This window comes from Macrobrachium rosenbergii, chromosome 34 (genome assembly GCF_040412425.1).
Source record: "Macrobrachium rosenbergii isolate ZJJX-2024 chromosome 34, ASM4041242v1, whole genome shotgun sequence".
In the NCBI taxonomy this organism is placed as follows: Eukaryota; Metazoa; Arthropoda; class Malacostraca; order Decapoda; family Palaemonidae; genus Macrobrachium; species Macrobrachium rosenbergii.
Window position 1 is genome coordinate 8,065,085 of NC_089774.1, and position 19,326 is coordinate 8,084,410.

A 19,326-nucleotide genomic window follows, 5' to 3' on the forward strand; every position below is an offset into this window, starting at 1 on the left:
GTATCTGGCATGTTAATTCTGGCTCTGAAATCAAAATGAAAATGGAGAAAGTATTGAGAGGAATCTATTGAGTCAAAATACATACACTTATTTCTGATTTAGGCCTAGAGAAAAAATAGAATAAAATGCAAAATCTTACTTCTGTTCTTATAGCTCAAATCGAAATGGAGCCACCTTTGTAGTTCCTCCATTATGACGATGTTGAGGCCCCTCAGCACATTCGTCCCCTGGAGAATGTAAATCAACGGGAAATCTGACGTCTGGACCAAGATGGACATATTATACATCGTCATGTCCCGAAATCTGTCAATGAAGAGGTCCTCCCACGTCCTGAACGATTCCTGGCTCCACATTCCGAGGTCGACCAGTTTCCCCTCCTTGACGTAGGGCTTGAGAGTCCACACTTTGTAGGACAGCGTCTCCAGAGGCCTGTGGGTAAAGTGAGGGCAAAGAACTGCCAGGGAGGAGGGGCGTCTAAGCAGGGGCGTCTGGAAATACTGGGTAGGAGAGCACATATGTGAAGCTACGATGAGGATTAGCGCCTTCATGTGCCAATGGTCAGGAGGGAAGGTCAAAGGCCACCAGAATGGGTTGTTGGTTTCCATGACGATGACGAGGATGCCTGGAAATGTGGATTTGGTTAGTGACGGTCTGGAAGACCGTCTTGTTTTCCAGGAGAGTACCTGCAAGTGTTTGACTTAAAACTGGTTTGGAAAAAATTTTCATGACAGAGATGAAGATGCCTGGAAATGTGGATTTGGTTTTTCACGGTCTTGAAAATCAGTCTGGAAGACTGTCTTGTTTTCCAGGAGAAAGCCTACAAATAATTTGACTTAGAACTGGCTCGAAAATTTCCCTTTTCACAAAGATATTTCGAAATACAGAGTTTGTAACATAAATTCTAGAAATATTTCATATTTTTTAACAGAACAGGTGTGAAAATTTGAATTAAACGGACTGAAAAAAAGCCTGGATTTAGTTCATTACAATTCCAGTAAATTTGATATTTTCTAGAAAAAGTCTATAAACATTTTGACTTGGAACGTAATTGAATTTTTCTTTTTTTCTCAATGATACCTAGAAATAATATAACTTTTTTTAATATTTACCTTTATTTCCAGGGAATATGAAATTGACTGGGTACGTGCAGAAAATATTTGTTATAAGTTTCAAAAATATCTGGATATTTAATTGTTAAACCTGGAACTGGAAAATTCGTTAATTTTATTTTCACTGCAAGCTTGGAAAGACCCGTGAGTTTTAGTATCCTTGCAAGAATTCCTATTTTATTTGATAAAATGTCTGACGATACTAGCTAGTTTTAGTATGCGGGAAAATGTCCAGTTTCCATAGATTTATCTAGAAATAGTATTTTGGAGTCATATTTGCAAGAACAAGGTAATTTATTTTTACTTAATTATCAGCAATATTTTTGAACCTCAGTCTTGGCAGCTTGCAACTTTGGTTTTGTACGTTCCGGAAAAAGGGGCAATGCATTTTTTCGAAAATGACGAAAAATGTCACTAATTTACAGTTTTTTGGGAAATTTGTAAGATAGAGTGAAGAAAATTTTAAAAATGTACTCGAAAATATTTATTGTGACTGAATGCTTCATATTTTTGTTTTATTTTCTTATTGGCGTCTGGAAGCATGACAAAAATGTTTATATTTTTTCTAAGTATTTTTTGTTTTTGTGAAATATTTGTTAGTGTGTTTTTAAATACTTAGTAATAGTGATCTGTAAAAATTACAGATTGCTGTCTCCGAAAACGTCAGGGATTTGGGATGTAAATTTACTATATTTTAAGGCAGAGGGTTGCCTAGTGGGGGTTTGGGAACCCATGTTTTGGATAAAATACCCCCATGAATGGCAAACTAATTCCTAATTGATATGTAGCCTTGATAAATTCATACACATAGTCTATATGCATAGGAATACTTACTAGGTGTCAGAGGGTAATATTCTGTATAATACTCTGTAGGGATACCAGTAACAGTATTATTCAGCGACACTGTCCTCGGCCTCTCCTGAGGGAGGCGCAGAATGAGGAAGGGTTCGCTTGTGGCCTCTACCAAATCATCCGGCTGGAGTGAATCCAGTGGCGTTTCGTTTTCTAGGACGAGGGTAATGCTTTTCCCACTCAGAGGCCCTGACACCAACTCCTTCAGGATGTCAGGAATTTGCCTGGTGTGATCTAACGGCGTGACGTTGTGGGGATATAAAGGATTGCCTGCCGACGTCCATAGGGAAGGCTTTGCGATTGATATGAGCGTCGTGATGGGCAGTAGGAGACTTGTTGTCCACATTTCTGGTGGCTGGAATGGGGTTTCGTTGGTGTGTAAGTCACAAGGCTTGTAATCTGAGATTCCTTCTGGCACTCTGAAGAAGAAGAAGAAGCAATAACTGTTAGTGATAATGTCAACAAGAAAGAGTCTTTAGCTCTAGTAATGCTTCTATTGTGCCAGTGAAAGTCCTGAACGAAGAATTCTTACAAAAAACTGACAAAGTAAACGTGTTGCTTACAGGCACTTCTCTTTGAGGAGTTGCTGACTGAAACTAGACCTTCAGAAGCTGATAGAGACGACAGGTTTACCAAACCAAGTGCTTCCAGTGATGGTGCATCTTTCCCAGCAGCAACAGGAAGCGCAGCTCAAGCAGGAGAGGCAGATCTGGCGAATGCAGCAAAAGTAATGGCCACAAAGCTAATGCCTGTCTGGCAGAAGACCTGAGATTTCCCCCTGCTTCTTGGCTTGGTGATCCGCCAATCAGATTGTAGCTCAACCCTGATTGGCTGTCGGGGACTCTTCGCCAACCAATGACGACCCATAGAATGAGATGACGATCTCTTCAATAATTTCTGGTGCTTAAATCAAGAAGTTTTAATGTCTGTTTTTTTTAGAATAGTCTTTGTTACAGGTTTCTATTAGATTAAGGAATTACTGATTATTATTTAGAATGAATATGGAATGGAGAGGTAATAGACGAAATATATTTAAAAAGAACATAATTAATACACTGTATATAGAAAAATTTATCAACAATAATAGCATAAAACAATTGCATTTAGGCATAAATTGATCAATTCGTACAAAAATGAGGAAATCCATGTACACAAGTACACATGTATACACACTTAAACTCACACATACACACACATACACCCAAGCACATGTATAGATATTATTTCTATAGTCCCTCTATAAAAATGAATATAGTACATGCACACCTTACAGTGCAAGTATTACTGGACAACCTCTTATTAAAAAAGAAAAAAAAACATTCAGAGGTTCAGATCAATAATTTGAGTTAATCCAGAAATCAAGGAATTTATAAATCTGACGAGAAAAATGAGCTGGCAAGATTTGGCTACATAATAATATTTTCTTCACATGCTATGTATAAAGCAATGATCCTTAGAGAAACAAGGTCATATATGACCAACACATAATGAAATAAATCAACTTATGATTAATATTCCACAATGATGGCTGGTACACTTAGCTGGTGACTGCAAGATGAATGATTATAGGAACACAGTTGAATATCTAAAGCATTCTATTACAAATAGGGAAAAGAATGATCAGGACATTATATTCCTGAAAGTCTCAATTGCAAGAGTGCTATATACTGTTGATGCAATGCACAAATTTTCTAGGACAACATTCAGTGGTAATAACTGATGCTTATTTATCAACAAAAGCGGTTGATTACTGTTAACTGCTAAAGCAGAGATTAATTTAATTAAGTGCTAAACATCCGAATTTGGTCAATGACTAAGCAACTGCAGTGTTCGGTCAATGGCTAAACACTAGGCTCTGATTAAAACAAAAATTAAAGGTTTTGGTTAATCTGCACTGGCTAGTTAAAGGCTAAAAAAAAAAAAAAAGGATTTTGCCTAATTACTAAACAGTTGCAGTTAATTAAAAAAATAACCATCAGTTTAGTTTATGGTTGCAGAGAAGAGATTAGTTGAGGGGTAAGGAAAATAGACGTCCCTTAAAGCTTAAGTAGAAGAGGTTGGTTAAATCTGAAATGAATTTGAGGTTTGTTAAACTTAAAATAGCAGAGGTTGGTTACAGGATAATCATCAAAGGCGATTCAGTCTTGAAGCAAAGGATTTTAGTGAATAAAGTAAAAGGCTACAAAACGTAACCCCTTAAAAATATAGTGCATTTGGAAGACTGTTTTCGATGATGAAAGATTTTAGAGAGAAAGGGACGTTTGTCAAACAAACTTGCTTTATATATTTACAAACACACACACGCACACACGCACACACACATATATATAAATATATATATATATATATATATATATATATATATATATATATATATATATATATATATATATATATATACACATACATACATACATACATACACATACCATTTTAAAACAAGTGCCTATCAACACGGGCTCTCTCTCTCTCTCTCTCTCTCTCTCTCTCTCTCTCTCACCAAACCCATCCCATACCGTACAAGAAAAAATGAGCCTTAACAATTATTCAACCAATTCCCTTTTTGGCCCAACAATTACATTCAACTTTTCTCTCGGACGTCTCCTCCCTCCATGAGAATTTCATACGAATCAGGTGAGGAACTTTCGCGCTGTCAGTTCGTGATTGGCGTCACGCCTCTCTAATCTGTTCTCCATCAATCACATTCCTTTGAGTGTCAGTCACTGCTGGCGAAGAATATGCTTGGACGTATTAGCAGAGTATTGGCATAATTCAAAGGATGTGATTCAGAAAGGTTTTGAATAATGTTAGGAGTCTCTCGTGGTAATTACTTATGGGATGGAGGAGACGATTTAAGGTGGTTTAGTAGGAAAGGAAGATTGGATTGATTTAATTGCCTGTTTCGAGTTTTGATTTGAAAACGTAAATATATATATATATATATATATATATATATATATATATATATATATATATATATATATATATATATATATATTTTATTTGTTATAAGATTGCGTATATGATTTTTTTTAGTGACTGAAAAAATCGTGTATTTGAGACAGTAATAACTTGAAGATTAGATAAAGATAAATGAAAGTAGTAAGAATAAAGTAATTAAAGATGTCTAAAGGAATATGAGAGATAAACTCATAGGAATGAAAATAATTCATAATAAAAAATAATATTGAAAAATTTCATGAACAGATGAATACCAGCTTTGTGCATAAAAAAAAATATCAACTGAACAACACAAACGCATATTACAGTAAACTTCCAGTACATAAGAGAAACCTCATCAGCATTACATCTAACCCTTACAATAACCACTCCATTTATAACCTTCAAAAAACAACCATACCTGTTTTAGGTCATTTTTAGGTCACTGTGATGAAGATGCGAAAGATATAAAGTCCATTCAACTGAAATTCGACCTGTGACGCCAGATAGATGTAACTTAACCTCAGATAAGGTGTGAAAGGTGTAAGACGATATTCTAAAAAGGAAGATGTAATATGAGAGAAGGTGGTTTATGAGAGAGAGAGAGAGAGAGAGAGAGAGAGAGAGAGAGAGAGAGAGAGAGAGAGAGGGCACACACAAACACATACATACACGCACATACAAATTTATGCTTGAGTCCTTTGTTGGTGAGTTCAGGGTGATCACTACCGCCCCAAGAGCTCTCTCTCTCTCTCTCTCTCTCTCTCTCTCTCTCTCTCTCTCTCTATCTATCTATCTATCTATCTATCTATCTATCTATCTATATATGTATAAGTGTATGTGTGTGTATGTGTATGTGTATAATTTGTGTGTGGTATTTATTATAGAAATGCCTGTACAAAGATTTTTTTAATATTTCATAACAAATTTCACGTTCACATAAAAACAAAATAAGGAAACGTCTCGCAATTCTATTAAATAAAAGTAACAAAATCAGTTAAATAAAATCAAATTTACCCAAACAGTAAAGAAAGGCGAATAAAAGAGAAAGCTTTTGGAAGAATGAGTTACCAAATGAAGCCTAGAAAAAGTATTATATATCTAAACTTTTGCACAGTTTATCAAACCAGTTAGATCCCCCACCGGACAGGACCAACCAGTGTGTGTTCTTCCAATAGCAAACGGGTTGCAAAGATGGATAATTTTTCACTAACATGTAAAATAATGTTGTTTTACATGTTAGTGAATTATTAAGGGAAGTGAACGGAGTGAAAAATTGACAGCGGTAAATCTCTGGCAGTTTGAAGTTTCCGAACGTTCACATAAGAACCCTAGGTGAAGAAGCATTTGTCTCTATGTGACACAAGAGTTAGAATTAGATATGCAGATTTTCCTCATTTTAGGGACAGTTAATACCAGATATTAAGAAATATAGGAATGTTGTATTGCAGGAATGGATTAGAGAGGACAAGATGTCCTGCAACTGAAATAGTCATAGAGAAGATGTTGCTAGACCCTTTTATGTACTAACTGCAAACTTCCAATGGTAAAGAGCCCATCGTAGACGAGATGGTTGAAGAGATGAAGGAAGATGGAGTCGTAATTCCTTCTAAGTCACCTTATAATTCACCTTTACTGCTAGTTCCAAAGAAAGACGGTAGTTGGAGGATGGTAATAGATTACCGGAAATTGAATTCCCACACCGTCCCTGATCAGATGCCATGCAGTCATTAATGACATGTTAGCTCCAGTAGGAGGTGCCAGGTTTTCTAGCCTCGATCACATAAGTGGATATTGGCAAGTTCCTCTCGATGAAGAATCAAGCATCCCGGCATTCAGTACTCACAAAGACATTTGCAATTCAGTGTACCGTTTGAATTCTTTCGGCTCCTTTAACGTTTGTACGTTTAATGCTGCAAATCTTAGGAGATGTTGAAGAATATCTAGGATATGTTATCAGTGAACATGGTTTGAAAATGCAAGAAGGAAAGATTAAAGCTATTGTAGACTATCCAGCCCCAAGAAATTTGAGAGGCACTAAGATTCCTAGGTATGGTAGGATATTATCGACCTTTCATAAGAAAGTTTGCTACCATAGCAAAACCATTAACTGAGTTAACTAGGAAAGATGCTAACTATGAGGTGGAAGATGAACGAGAGCAGCGTTCAAACGCTAAAGGATATGTTGATAACCAGTCTATACATTTATCCAGACTTTGAGAGAGATTCTACTTAGCATGATGCTTTAGGTACAGGACTAGGTACCGTCTTGATGCAAAAGAGACAAAACAAGGATGAGGACTGTATACTATGCCCAATGAGTTTGAATGCAGCTGAAAAGGAATTACAGTACAACAGAAGAGAATGTTTAGCCTTAGTCACAGGGATTACAGGAAATTTAGGCACATTTGCTAGGACATAAAATTAATGTTCTTACCAGATCATAAACCCATTTGTGATCTTTCCAGAAAGAGCTTTTCAATAATATGAAGTTCAACCGATGGTTCGTTGCGTATTAGAATTTGCCCTGGGAATTTAGATACATGCCTGGTAGATATAACACATTAGCTGACACCTTATCTAGATCACAGAAGAGAACGAAAGTAAATTACCACTCATAATTTCGCCTTCAGTTGTCAAATCCACCAGACCTAGATTTAAGACAAAGTTCGTCCAGGGACAACAAAGTTCTAGAATAGGGAAGTAATTGGTAACCTCTTGCAAGGTGAGAAGATTTCAGAGTTTCAGTTGATAGATAGTTATTGTACAAAACTTCCAGACAGACCAAATGCTTGTTCACGATTTGCTTTATTCTAATACACTAATACAGGATGTGAACTAACCCATTCATACAAGTTATCAGGACATCCTGGAATTAAAACATGTCAGAACAATCACCTCGAAGCCCATTTTAGCCTCGATGTAGTGAAGATGCTAGTCGATTTGTTCCAGGTTGTACCTATGATGTACATAAAGATATCAACGTCAGGCTCCTCTGAAATGTATCCCTTCAAATTAATCCTTTAAGTAGTCACAATGGATTTCTACGGTCCATTCGAATACCATCAGAGAAATAAACAGATTTTAGTTTTCATTGACTATTTGACCGGATACGTAAAAATTATTTCAACCAGAAACAGAAGCATCGACAGTGGCAGAAACCTTTAAGTCTAGAATCATATGAACATTCATGTCCTCCAAGTTTTGCTCTCAGACAATGCTGCTGAATTTACTGACATTCTAAAAGAGTCTGGCCTTTGACTTTATGAATCTAAATGTCAAATAACAGCACATAAGCCAAGCTCCAAATGGAACGTAGAAAGAACAAATCGCAAAATAAAGGATGTTCTGAAAACATTGGTAACTGGCACTGAAGACTGGACTTGACTCTCGAAGACTTTAATTTACTCTAAACAACACAGTAAATGAATCAATAGGAGAAACTCCTCATTTCCTATTGTATAGTTACAAAGAGATACTAGAATTCACTTTTGGATGATGCCTACACCCAGATGTACATTGGCTTCTGAGGACTATGTGGCAGAAGACAAGACGTACTGTGTAGGACTATAAAAGTTACCAGAACTAGATTAAAGGAGTTACATAAAAAATCTAATGCGTATTAATAACAGATCCACCATACCCTCGTTAAAGGTGGGACAACAAAGTTATGTATAATCATGTTCTTGAAGGACTAATACTAAAAATATCCCAAAATTCAGGGTCCATATAGAGTTTTAGAAGTTTTGAGTTGAATAATTCAAGTTATTACATGAAATTACCTTAGAGAATCTATTGTACATTGGAACCACATTAAGTAGTTCATTTAGAACCTTTAGTCGTCTACCCAGTTCAGAAGATTTGTCTAATAAAGATAGATGAATAATAAAATAGAATCTTCAGCCATTTGGTAACATAATTTGAGAAAGAAGGTAATGGCAGAGTGCAATGGTAATGATGGTTGATAGAGATTTTTGCCAGCAACAACATTATTCAGCAAATGGATTGTTTGGTGGTTGTGATCAAATTGTGAACTCACTCCATTTTTAACTAAGGAAGGGGCATCATAAAGGAACATGGCAAGTTTAGATGATACGGACTAGCCATTATTTAAGGATCGGACAGGGTCCATTGCTCGACCAGAGAGAGGCAGTTTAATTCAGCTGAACTATTCAGATACAGCAGAGATTACACAGTGTCCAAGATAGAAATTTTGTACGACATGCTCTCAAGTTGCAGAGTGACATTGATAGTGTTATGCCAGAAAGTAGTAAAACGATCACTCATACACACCCTTTATAGGCATTAAGCTTTACACAATCTCTTTGGAGTGGCGACCGATGGTAATGTTAGTAAAGGAAAGTGGCACAACTTGAAAATTGGAGAGCTGGGCAGGGCACTGTCTATAATAAAGTAATAGGAATGTCAATCCAAATCAGAAAATGATCACAGTGCTCAAAGAAGTTGTGAATAGTACACTCCATAATGTTTCATCAAGTACTAGAATCCATCAAACAGAAATGATGGAGCAACTGCTCACTGAAGCAAGTAATTTCCTTTGGAATGAGGAATTACTCAATGCGATCATGATGAGTAAAACCTGCTGTCGCCTTTTCTAGTAACTAGTGAGGTGGAAATTGTTATTCCAGAAGTGTGTTGTGAACAGCATTTTGAGCCACTAGTAGAAAGTATAGTGGACTATTATGGCATGATCACAGTGAGAAAGTGATGTAATCAAATCATACTAGTGATCCTTTCAACAATCCAGACGTCCAACTCATTGATGTCAGTCTATCCATTCCCAATGGTAGTAGATAATAAGTCCATTGGCACTAGAAGGAACAGTTCGACACTTTGCCTTTGGCATGATTCGTTCCTGGTGACCAGGAATTCCAGACATGAGTTCAGAATGTGTCATACTTAACAATTATGGTGTATATATTTTGTAACATTGTAATTTCTATGAACCACTGAGTACTCTTCATTGTCTAGATGATCTTGTAAACAGAATGGTAAGAACCATTGCTTAAAGTACCTACCGTTTACAAAACTTTCAAGGCTAAATCATTGATGATGAAATTTTGTGTTCTCCAGCCAACAGATTGAATGCAAAGATTGACTGTAAATTAAACAAAACAAGAAGTAGTTTTCATTAATGTACTCATTTCATCTGCTTGTGAATTGGTCATTCTACATAATTTATACAAACCTACAGTCTTCGACGTACAGTTTGAATTTCATAAAGTGTACATCAGTTTGAAGTTATTAACGAATTTCAACTTTTTCAGAACTGGGGTGGAGACATTCACAAAGCTAGAAGAGTTCATCTTTCTTTCCTTACATATAAGACCAAGTTTCTCCTATCATGTCATTCATAAATGTCATTTCTTTAATTTCATTTGCTTTATTTCCTTTATAATTGTCAGGAAATTAATATTGAATAAACACCATATCAAAAACACTTGATGGACAGAATCCTTCCTAGAGGTGATAAGCGTTTACCATTGACTTGCACTTGAACATTTTGATGATTGTTTTTTTATTTTACAAATTATGATTTCTTTTAATAACAATTAGATATATTTGCGATGTGCAATTTTTGCAAGTTATCATGATTGATAACAGAAGATAATAGGCATTGATATATTTACTTTGCCATAATTTTCTGCATTTAGTTTAATTATTTGATATATAAACTCATACTTGTCTTGTTTATGTTTGCACTATGATGCATTATAATATTTCTTGCATTTTGCTTTATTAATGAAATTATTGACATGAAGTAATTGACCATAGTCAAGTTTTTTCTTTAAAGATGTATATTATAGGCATTCATATAATTTTATTTCATGCACGTGCTTCACATGACTACTTTATTCAAGTTCGCATTACATTATTATTGCTGGGTTTACTTTAGTTGGCTGGCTTAGAGTTAATTTTTGTAATGGTTTTATATAGTGTTGAGATGGTTAATCCTCTTACATTAATTGATTCAATTTATAATTTTGTACATTGTAGTCAATGTAGGTATGTAATTGATGTTATGCAGTGAGTTTAAAGTATTTCTACAGTGAATAAGTATGAAATTCCACTGATTGGGATTATGAGAGGAGAGAAAGAGAGAGAGGGCAGTGTTGATAATTTAAAATGATGAGCATAGGACCAGTAAATTGGGTTGCCAACAAACCAACGATATGGAAAGTAAGGAGGACTAGAGGAATGATTATGAATGAAAAGGTCAGCAAAATTGACCTGGTTGTCCTTGCCAAAGTGGGAGTTGAAATTGAGCCACTAAGATTAGACTAGACTTCCTCAAGAGGCGGGTTTTATTCAACTTAGGTCAGAGTTCATTCTGATCCAATTTTTTAGTTAGAGTTAACTTGGAGTCCCTTTGGACAAGATCTGTGTAGCTCTCCTCTCTGACATCAGAGAAATTTCTAAGTCCAGTGTGGCTGGCCATTGTAGAACAATTTAGTGTTATAAGAATAAAAAATACTTAAAAAAGTCTGTGGTGAATCGCTAACCCTCCTCCTGAAATTAGATAGTGTGAAGAATTATTTACCAAATAGCGGAATTCTCGGCTATTGCAAAACATCAGCACAATAAAGAAGCAGGAGTCATTCATGCCAAGGAACGCATACCACAACATAAAAAGTGCATATGCGTAATTATATACTAAGTTCATTCATTCATGCAGACATTGAATTAAAGGTATATTAATATTAACACTTACACACACATGACACATGATTATCAAATGGTTGAAATAAACACTTCACATCACGAGGCACTTGAATGCCAATATAAAGACGACAAATATTATCACCGTTATTTGTCTCCGTGTTTTTCAGAGAAGCTTCTTTGAAAATGCTTGGAATTTTTCTACTATTATTTACATTTAAAATTATAATTCTATTGTTCAAAGTCTTTCAGATTTCAGTTTATTTCAAATAATGAAGTACAGTTTTTTTAATTTTTTGGTTTTTGAGCCCACATACGTTACACAACATCTCACAAAGTAATCAGATCAATGGTTTATTTACTTGCTTTCCAATAATAAAATAAAAATAATAATTATGATGATAATAATAATAGCCTCGAAGACCTTTACAACCTCTGAACTAGAATGTTTATCAACAAACAATGTGACAAAATAAAAATAAATAGAATGACTTCAAATACTAATTAAAGATAAATTTCGATTTGAACAGCTCCTGAATCTAAATTCTTCTGACACAGCGAGGGAAGAAGAACTCTGCCATTATCAGGAAACTGGCGAGAAGGTTCCCCACTCCATAGAAGAGAAACGGCCCTTGGAGATGCCCCAGGGAGAGAGAGGTTAGTCCTTCTTCTGTGGCCTGGAAAAAAATGAAGAGGTGAGGATAGTGATCAACAGATAAGCAGAGAGAGAGAGAGAGAGAGAGAGAGAGAGAGAGAGTCTAAATAAAATATACAGCAAGGAGCTGCACAGAGAATTTAAACTGTACTGTCTGCCAACACCAGATATCGTTTCCTTTAGCAGTGATATTTATCTAAAATTTCAGTACCATACAAGAGACCTTTCCAATAACATCCTTACGATGTACACAGTAATAGCCCTTCTTCTTTCAAAGAAGGTTCTATCTTTTTATGGGCTAGGCTTCACTCTTTGACATGCATCAAATAAAAAGAGCATACTTCATTGTAAAGCATACTTCTGGTGGTGACACTCAGCAGTGACCAATCCACATGGTTACCATAGTCATCCAAAAATCTTTTGTCGTTTATATTCTATAAATGCTAACATATAAACAAAAAAGGAGTGGACACACCCTAGAAGCTAACTACTAGAAGGGGGTCACCCAGGGAGAAGGCAAATTAACAATAACATAAAAAGCTGAAGTATGGCAATGAACAAAGTGACCTCCGTCAACACGCTGATACCTTTTCCATGTACCCCTCGAAGTCTGCCATGGAATCCTTGTACCACTTTTCCACCAAGCCAGCAGCGAGCATCTGCTCCATTCCCTGGTCAAACTTGTACTTCCAGGGCGCGTGCTTCCTGACGAAGAAGCCCAGGTATGCCGGGTAGAGCTGCTCCTTGAAGGGGTAGACTTTGGAGCCATGCCCGAGCATGTTGTAGAGGATCACGATGTAGGAGTAGGTCTCTGTGTGGGCGTGGGTCCCAGCCACGACCCTGTCGACGCACTGCTCCTCTCCATTGTATGCCATACCGTCGGAGGATGGGACCATGTCCAGCTTGCGGTAGAGGGCTTCGAACACTGGGTCGGTGGAGGCAGCCAGGGCTTCGTCCAGAAACTCGCCGTAGTCCACCATACACAGGCTGCAGGTGAATTTGTGGAGTAAAGTATCTTAGAGTTATCTGATACTGTTCAGATATTCTTCGTCATGGCACATAGGCCCCTAGTCCCATACATAGGAGAAGAATTTGACTTTAGCTTATTGGAATGGAATTTTTTTAGATAGTGTAAAGACCTGCAGCAGTATGAAATGAATATCCCCATCTTGCTTTACCAGATTAAGTAGATTACATCCATATCATAATACTATATATAAAATTTGTGAGGAGCTTTGTTTTACTCCTTTGCGATAAAATGAAAATACTCTTATGTATATTAATACTCTTATGTATATTATTTTGCAAAACTGCAATCCTGTAAAATGTAAGGAGGCCCACCAACTTTAATACAATGAACAAAAATATTTTAGCTAATGTCTGGAGGACATATAACCATTAATTCTAAGGGGCTTTAGTTGAGCTGTCAAGAAATCACACTTCATTAATATTAATTATGGAATTAAATAAAAGTATCTTAATTACAGAAGATGCAGAAATTCAAAATTGTTCACTGGTTTAACAATAGTTTTCCTTTATGAAAAGAACTGAGTAACTCAATATGATCTATAAATGTATTGATTTCCCTACTTATGTAACTTATATTATCAACATGGAAACATCTTTGACATGATGTTATTTGAGTTATTTATTTATAGTTCAGTTAAAGGGTATAATCGTCTTACAGATAATCGCTGGTAATGAGCTCCTCTGAAGTTTGAAGCTTCCTGGGCAATACAGGAACAGTCAAGACGGCTATCAGGTTACACGTATAGGACAGGTTCAGCCACCACGCAACGAGCCACCAGACCACGAGGAAAATGCGGAGACGCCATCTTTTGGGCACGTGGTCCAAAGGTCTCGAAAGCAGACTCTGCGTTGTGTAAAAGAGCTTGATTATTGAATGATTGGGAAAGGTTTTGGGCAGTTTTCAAGTCTGAATGAAATTTGCTTGTTCTGGAATGCTGCAATACATGTCAAAGAAGAGGCTGAGAAGGAAATTTAAGGTGGGAATGTTGCTCATTGTATTGGCAGTAGGCCCTGAGGTAATTTATCTAGAGGTGAAAATACTGGAGCAACTGTTTCTTGCTGGAATGAAATGTAGCAATTTAGCATTGTTTACTGTGGGGTTCTTTAGCATACCCCGTGGGTACCTGTGGCAATTTCAGACTAAAGAACTGCAATCAAAAACTATTTTAGCAACACAGGAGTAAAATGTACTAGTTTCCAAATGGAGGAATGTAGACAACAAACAGCAGGGAAGATTAAGGTAATAAAACTATCAGTCCTGAATAACAGATTAGTTTACAGGACCTACCAGAGTGTAAAAAAATATGATTAAACCTGATGTAACTTTAAAAAACTACATTCACTAAGCATAGCCTTTAATTTCTATTGCACTACAGTACACAAAAGTATTCACTGGCCTGTAAAATTCAAAATACAGTATTATCTACCAAATTAGTGAACGTACCTGCATGACCGTAATACCATTGGTGACGATTGAATGCTGTCTCTTGTAATTCAGAGCATGGTAGGTGAGAGTAACAGAACACATTGACCCTATAACGGCTCCCCACACCCACCAAGAGAAAGGGTAGAGGACATTTTGCCATTTGGGCAGTGGGGTGGAAGCTCAGCATGATACCCCACCTGCAGAAGGAGAAAAAAAGAAATGAAGTTGGGGGAGTGTTACGAACCTGTAGGTGAATTGGGAGAACTAGTTTGAAACTATACCCAGACCTGCAAGTGGAAAGCAACTGTAAGACACTTTTGTCTCTGATTTGCTGAAGGAAAAACTGAGACTGGAGTTGTGCAGCACACTTGTAGAAGGGACGGGAAGAAGAGTATGAAATTATATATTTAAAAGAAAGAGCTGTGTGCCTAATTTGTCAAAGAGGAAAATGGAAGGGTTGACGTTGTGTATCATATGCAAAGTCAACAGAGATTATGAAAAAGGAACTGAATTTGACTAACAGCTTTGTAGAGGCGAAAGTAAAGGATGTTTTCCTTAGTTTAGTACTTTCAAACGTTTTATACAAGTACAAAATTATTTTGAAACACTGGAAAAACTTATGTAAACGCTTTCATAAATAGCAACTATTTGCACCATTATACAAATTTTTTAAAACAATATCTACATCAAACTGTAAGGTCAAAAAATAATTGTACATATCTTTAGTGTCTTTAGCCACGAATATAAAATGCTGTAGATTCTTGTTCGTTCATTGTGAAATTTAGTTTTAGCAACAATTTAGCCACTTAAGGATCTATCCATTACAGGTCACTTAATAAAGAAATACAATGTTTGCTAAGATTTATCACAATTCTGAATCATTATACCAGTAACTAAAATCCGTTCCAAAGAGTTACTGAAGTCAGTCTGTAAGGCTACTGTTAATAATAATAATAATAATAATAATAATAATAATAATAATAATAATAATAATAATAATAATAATAATAATAATGAATTTTCTTCTTCACAGTATTCTTGTATACTAAATTCTGCAGATGTATAAAACCAATTAGGACAAAAGCACATAATAATAATAATAATAATAATAATAATAATAATAATAATAATAATAATAATAATAAATGAATAACGTCTAAATCAATTTACAGCGCAATAATAATAATAATAATAATAATAATAATAATAATAATAATAATAATAATAATAATAATAATAATAACTGTATGAACATCAATACACTTTTCACAAAGTGAAAAGGATATGATATATAAAATATTCAAGCATTTATTCGATCTAAACTCCATAAAAACACTCTACAAACCTCACGAATAAGAAACTCAGGGAAAAATGACACTTACCCCTCCCTTAAAAAAGGAACAGTTATGTCGAATAAGTCGTTCCGTTCCGGAGTTATCGTTCCGTAGTTGATGAAGACATCGGTATTGCCTCGTTGGACCGACTCGAAATTTTCCGTGAAGGGAAGCAGAGCTGGGAGAAGAGACGAAGGACCGTGATAAAGCGGGAATTATTTTGTGTTTCTTGTGTAACTTTCTATGGAGCGTGGAAGCTCTCAGCCTCAATTTGAATTTGGAGCTTTCGTGGGGTGTGTATCTAAAGGAAAGCTTCCAGAAATAAAGTGTAAGTAACTTGAGTTTCCTTTTGAGTTTGATTTTGAATTGAAGAGGCTAGTGCCTTCGTAATAAAAACTATAGTTATAAAAGATATCTATGAGCTTATGTTTTCATATGCAAACTCCTGTCTATTTTGTTTCTAAAAGTCAAAATTTACTTCAAAAGAATTCGCAAACCCTTTCCATTTTAATTTTGTTTACGATATTTAAAGAAAAACCTTTTAAATATGGAAATTAAGATTAATAAAAATTAAGGAAATAATGTGGAGGTCTTATACACTTTCAGTGCAAATGGTTTTTTGCATTTCTGACATCAGAAGAAAATATGAAAAAGTATATATTTGGCATGTTAATTCTGGCTCTGAAATGAAAATGAAAATGGAGAAAGTACTGAAAGGAATCTATTGAGTCAAAATACATACACTCATTTCTGATTGAGGCCTAGAAAAAAAAATAGAATAAAATGCAAAATCCTACCTCTGCTCTTATAGCTCAAATCGAAATGGAGCCACCTTTGTAGTTCCTCCATTATGACGATGTTGAGGCCCCTCAGCACATTCGTCCCCTGGAGAATGTAAATCAAAGGGAAATCTGACGTCTGGACCAAGATGGACATATTATACATCGTCATGTCCCGAAATCTGTCAATGAAGAGGTCCTCCCACGTCCTGAACGATTCCTGGCTCCACATTCCGAGGTGGACCAGTTTCTCCTCCTTGGCGTAGGGCTTCAGAGTCCACACTTTGTAGGGCACCGTCTCCAGAGGCCTGTGGGTAAAGTGAGGGCAAAGAACTGCCAGGGAGGAGGGGCGTCTTAGCAGGGGCGTCTGGAAATACTGGGTGGGAGAGCACATATGTGAAGCTACGATGAGGATTAGCGCCTTCATGTGCCAATGGTCAGGAGGGAAGGTCAAAGGCCACCAGAATGGGTTGTTGGTTTCCATGACGATGACGAGGATGCCTGGAAATGTGGATTTGGTTAGTGACGGTCTGGAAGACCGTCTTGTTTTCCAGGAGAATACCTGCAAGTGTTTGACTTAAAACTGGTTTGGAAAAATTTTCATGACGGAGATGAAGATGCCTGGAAATGTGGATTTGGTTTTTAACGGTCTGGAAAAATCGGTCTGGAAGACTGCCTTGTTTTCCAGGAGAATGCCTACAAATTATATGACTTAGAACTGGCTTGAAAATTTCCCTTTTCACAAAGATATTTCGAAATACAGAGTTTGTAACATAAATTCTACAAAATATTTCATTTTTTAACAGAACAGGTGTGAAAATTTGAATTAAACGGACTGAAAAAAAGTCTGGAATTAGTTCATTACAATTCCAGTAAATTTGATATTTTCTAGGAAAAGTCTACAAACATTTTGACTTGGAACGTGATGGAATTTTTCTTTTTTTCTCAATGATACCTGGAAATAATATAACTTTTTTTTATATTTACCTTTGTTTCCAGGGAATATGAAATTGACTAGGTACGCGCAGAAAAAATTTGTTATAAATTTAAAAAAAATACCTGGATTATTTTATTGTTAAACCTGGAACTGGAAAATTCGTTAATTTTATTTTTACTACAAGCTTGGAAAGACCCGTGAGTTTTAGTATCCTTGCAAGAATTTCCTATTTTATTTGATAAAATGTCTGACAATACTAGTTAGCTTTAGTATGCTGGAAAATGTCCAGTTTCCAGAGATTTATCAAGAAATAGTATTTTGGGATCATATTTGCAAGAACAAGGTAATATATTTTTACTTAATTATCAGCAATATTTTTGAACCTCAGTCTTGGCAGCTTGCAACTTTGGTTATGTACGTTCCGGAAAAGGGACAATGCATGTTTCAGAAAATGACGAAAAATGTCACTAATTTACGTTTTTGGGTAATTTGTAAGATAGGAGAGTGTAAAAATTTTTGAAAATGTACTCGGAAATCTTTAGTGTGACTGAATGCTTCATATTTTTGTTTTATTTTCTTATAGGCGTCTGGAAGCATGACAAAAATGTTTATATTTTTTCTAAGTATTTTTTGTTTTTGTGAAATATTTGTTAGTGTGTTTTTAAATACTTAGTAATAGTGATCTGTAAAAATTACAGATTGCTGTCTCCGAAAACGTCAGGGATTTGGGATGTAAATTTACTATATTTTAAGGCAGAGGGTTGCCTAGTGGGGGTTTGGGAACCCATGTTTTGGATAAAATACCCCCATGAATGGCAAACTAATTCCTAATTGATATGTAGCCTTGATAAATTCATACACATAGTCTATATGCATAGGAATACTTACTAGGTGTCAGAGGGTAATATTCTGTATAATACTCTGTAGGGATACAGTAACAGTATTATTCAGCGACACTGTCCTCGGCCTCTCCTGAGGAGGCGCAGAATGAGGAAGGGTTCGCTTGTGGCCTCTACCAAATCATCCGGCTGGAGTGAATCCAGTGGCGTTTCGTTTTCTAGGACGAGGGTAATGCTTTTCCCACTCAGAGGCCCTGACACCAACTCCTTCAGGATGTCAGGAATTTGCCTGGTGTGATCTAACGGCGTGACGTTGTAGGAATATAAAGGATTGCCTGCCGACGTCCATAGGGAAGGCTTTGCGATTGATATGAGCGTCGTGATGGGCAGTAGGAGACGTGTTGTCCACATTGCTGGTGGCTGGAATGGGGTTTCGGTGTGTAAGTCACAAGGCTTGTAATCTGAGATTCCTTCTGGCACTCTGAAGAAGAAGAAGAAGCAATAACTGTTAGTGATAATGTCAACTAGAAAGAGCTTTAGCTCTAGTAATGCTTCTATTGTGCCAGTGAAAGTCCTGAACGAAGAATTCTTACAAAAACTGACAAAGTAAACGTGTTGCTTACAGGCACTTCTCTTTGAGGAGTTGCTGACTGAAACTAGACCTTCAGAAGCTGATAGAGACGACAGGTTTACCAAACCAAGTGCTTCCAGTGATGGTGCATCTTTCCCAGCAGTAACAGGAAGC

The 19,326-nt window shown here is 36.2% G+C and overlaps 1 protein-coding gene across 1 annotated transcript; it reads right to left on the minus strand.

Annotated features, from left to right (window-relative positions):
* Nucleotides 1–12,809: 12,809 nt before the first annotated feature.
* Nucleotides 12,810–18,605, minus strand: LOC136856022 (glutamate receptor ionotropic, delta-2-like). Its single transcript, XM_067133575.1, has 7 exons — nucleotides 18,602–18,605; nucleotides 16,824–17,306; nucleotides 16,075–16,204; nucleotides 14,711–14,889; nucleotides 14,380–14,390; nucleotides 13,923–14,110; nucleotides 12,810–13,224 (listed from the first exon to the last, which is right to left on the minus strand). Exons 1-7 carry the CDS (start codon nucleotides 18,603–18,605, stop codon nucleotides 12,810–12,812), a joined length of 1,410 nt encoding a protein of 469 aa, XP_066989676.1.
* Nucleotides 18,606–19,326: the final 721 nt, after the last annotated feature.

Coding starts and splice junctions, on each gene's coding strand:
- LOC136856022 (XM_067133575.1), bottom strand. Junction 14,890..16,074: donor GTTCCTTTTTTAAGGGAGGG/GTAAGTGTCATT, acceptor CTCCTTCTGCAG/GTGGGGTATCATGCTGAGCT. Junction 13,225..13,922: donor CTCATTACCAGCGATTATCT/GTAAGACGATTA, acceptor ATTCACCTGCAG/CCTGTGTATGGTGGACTACG.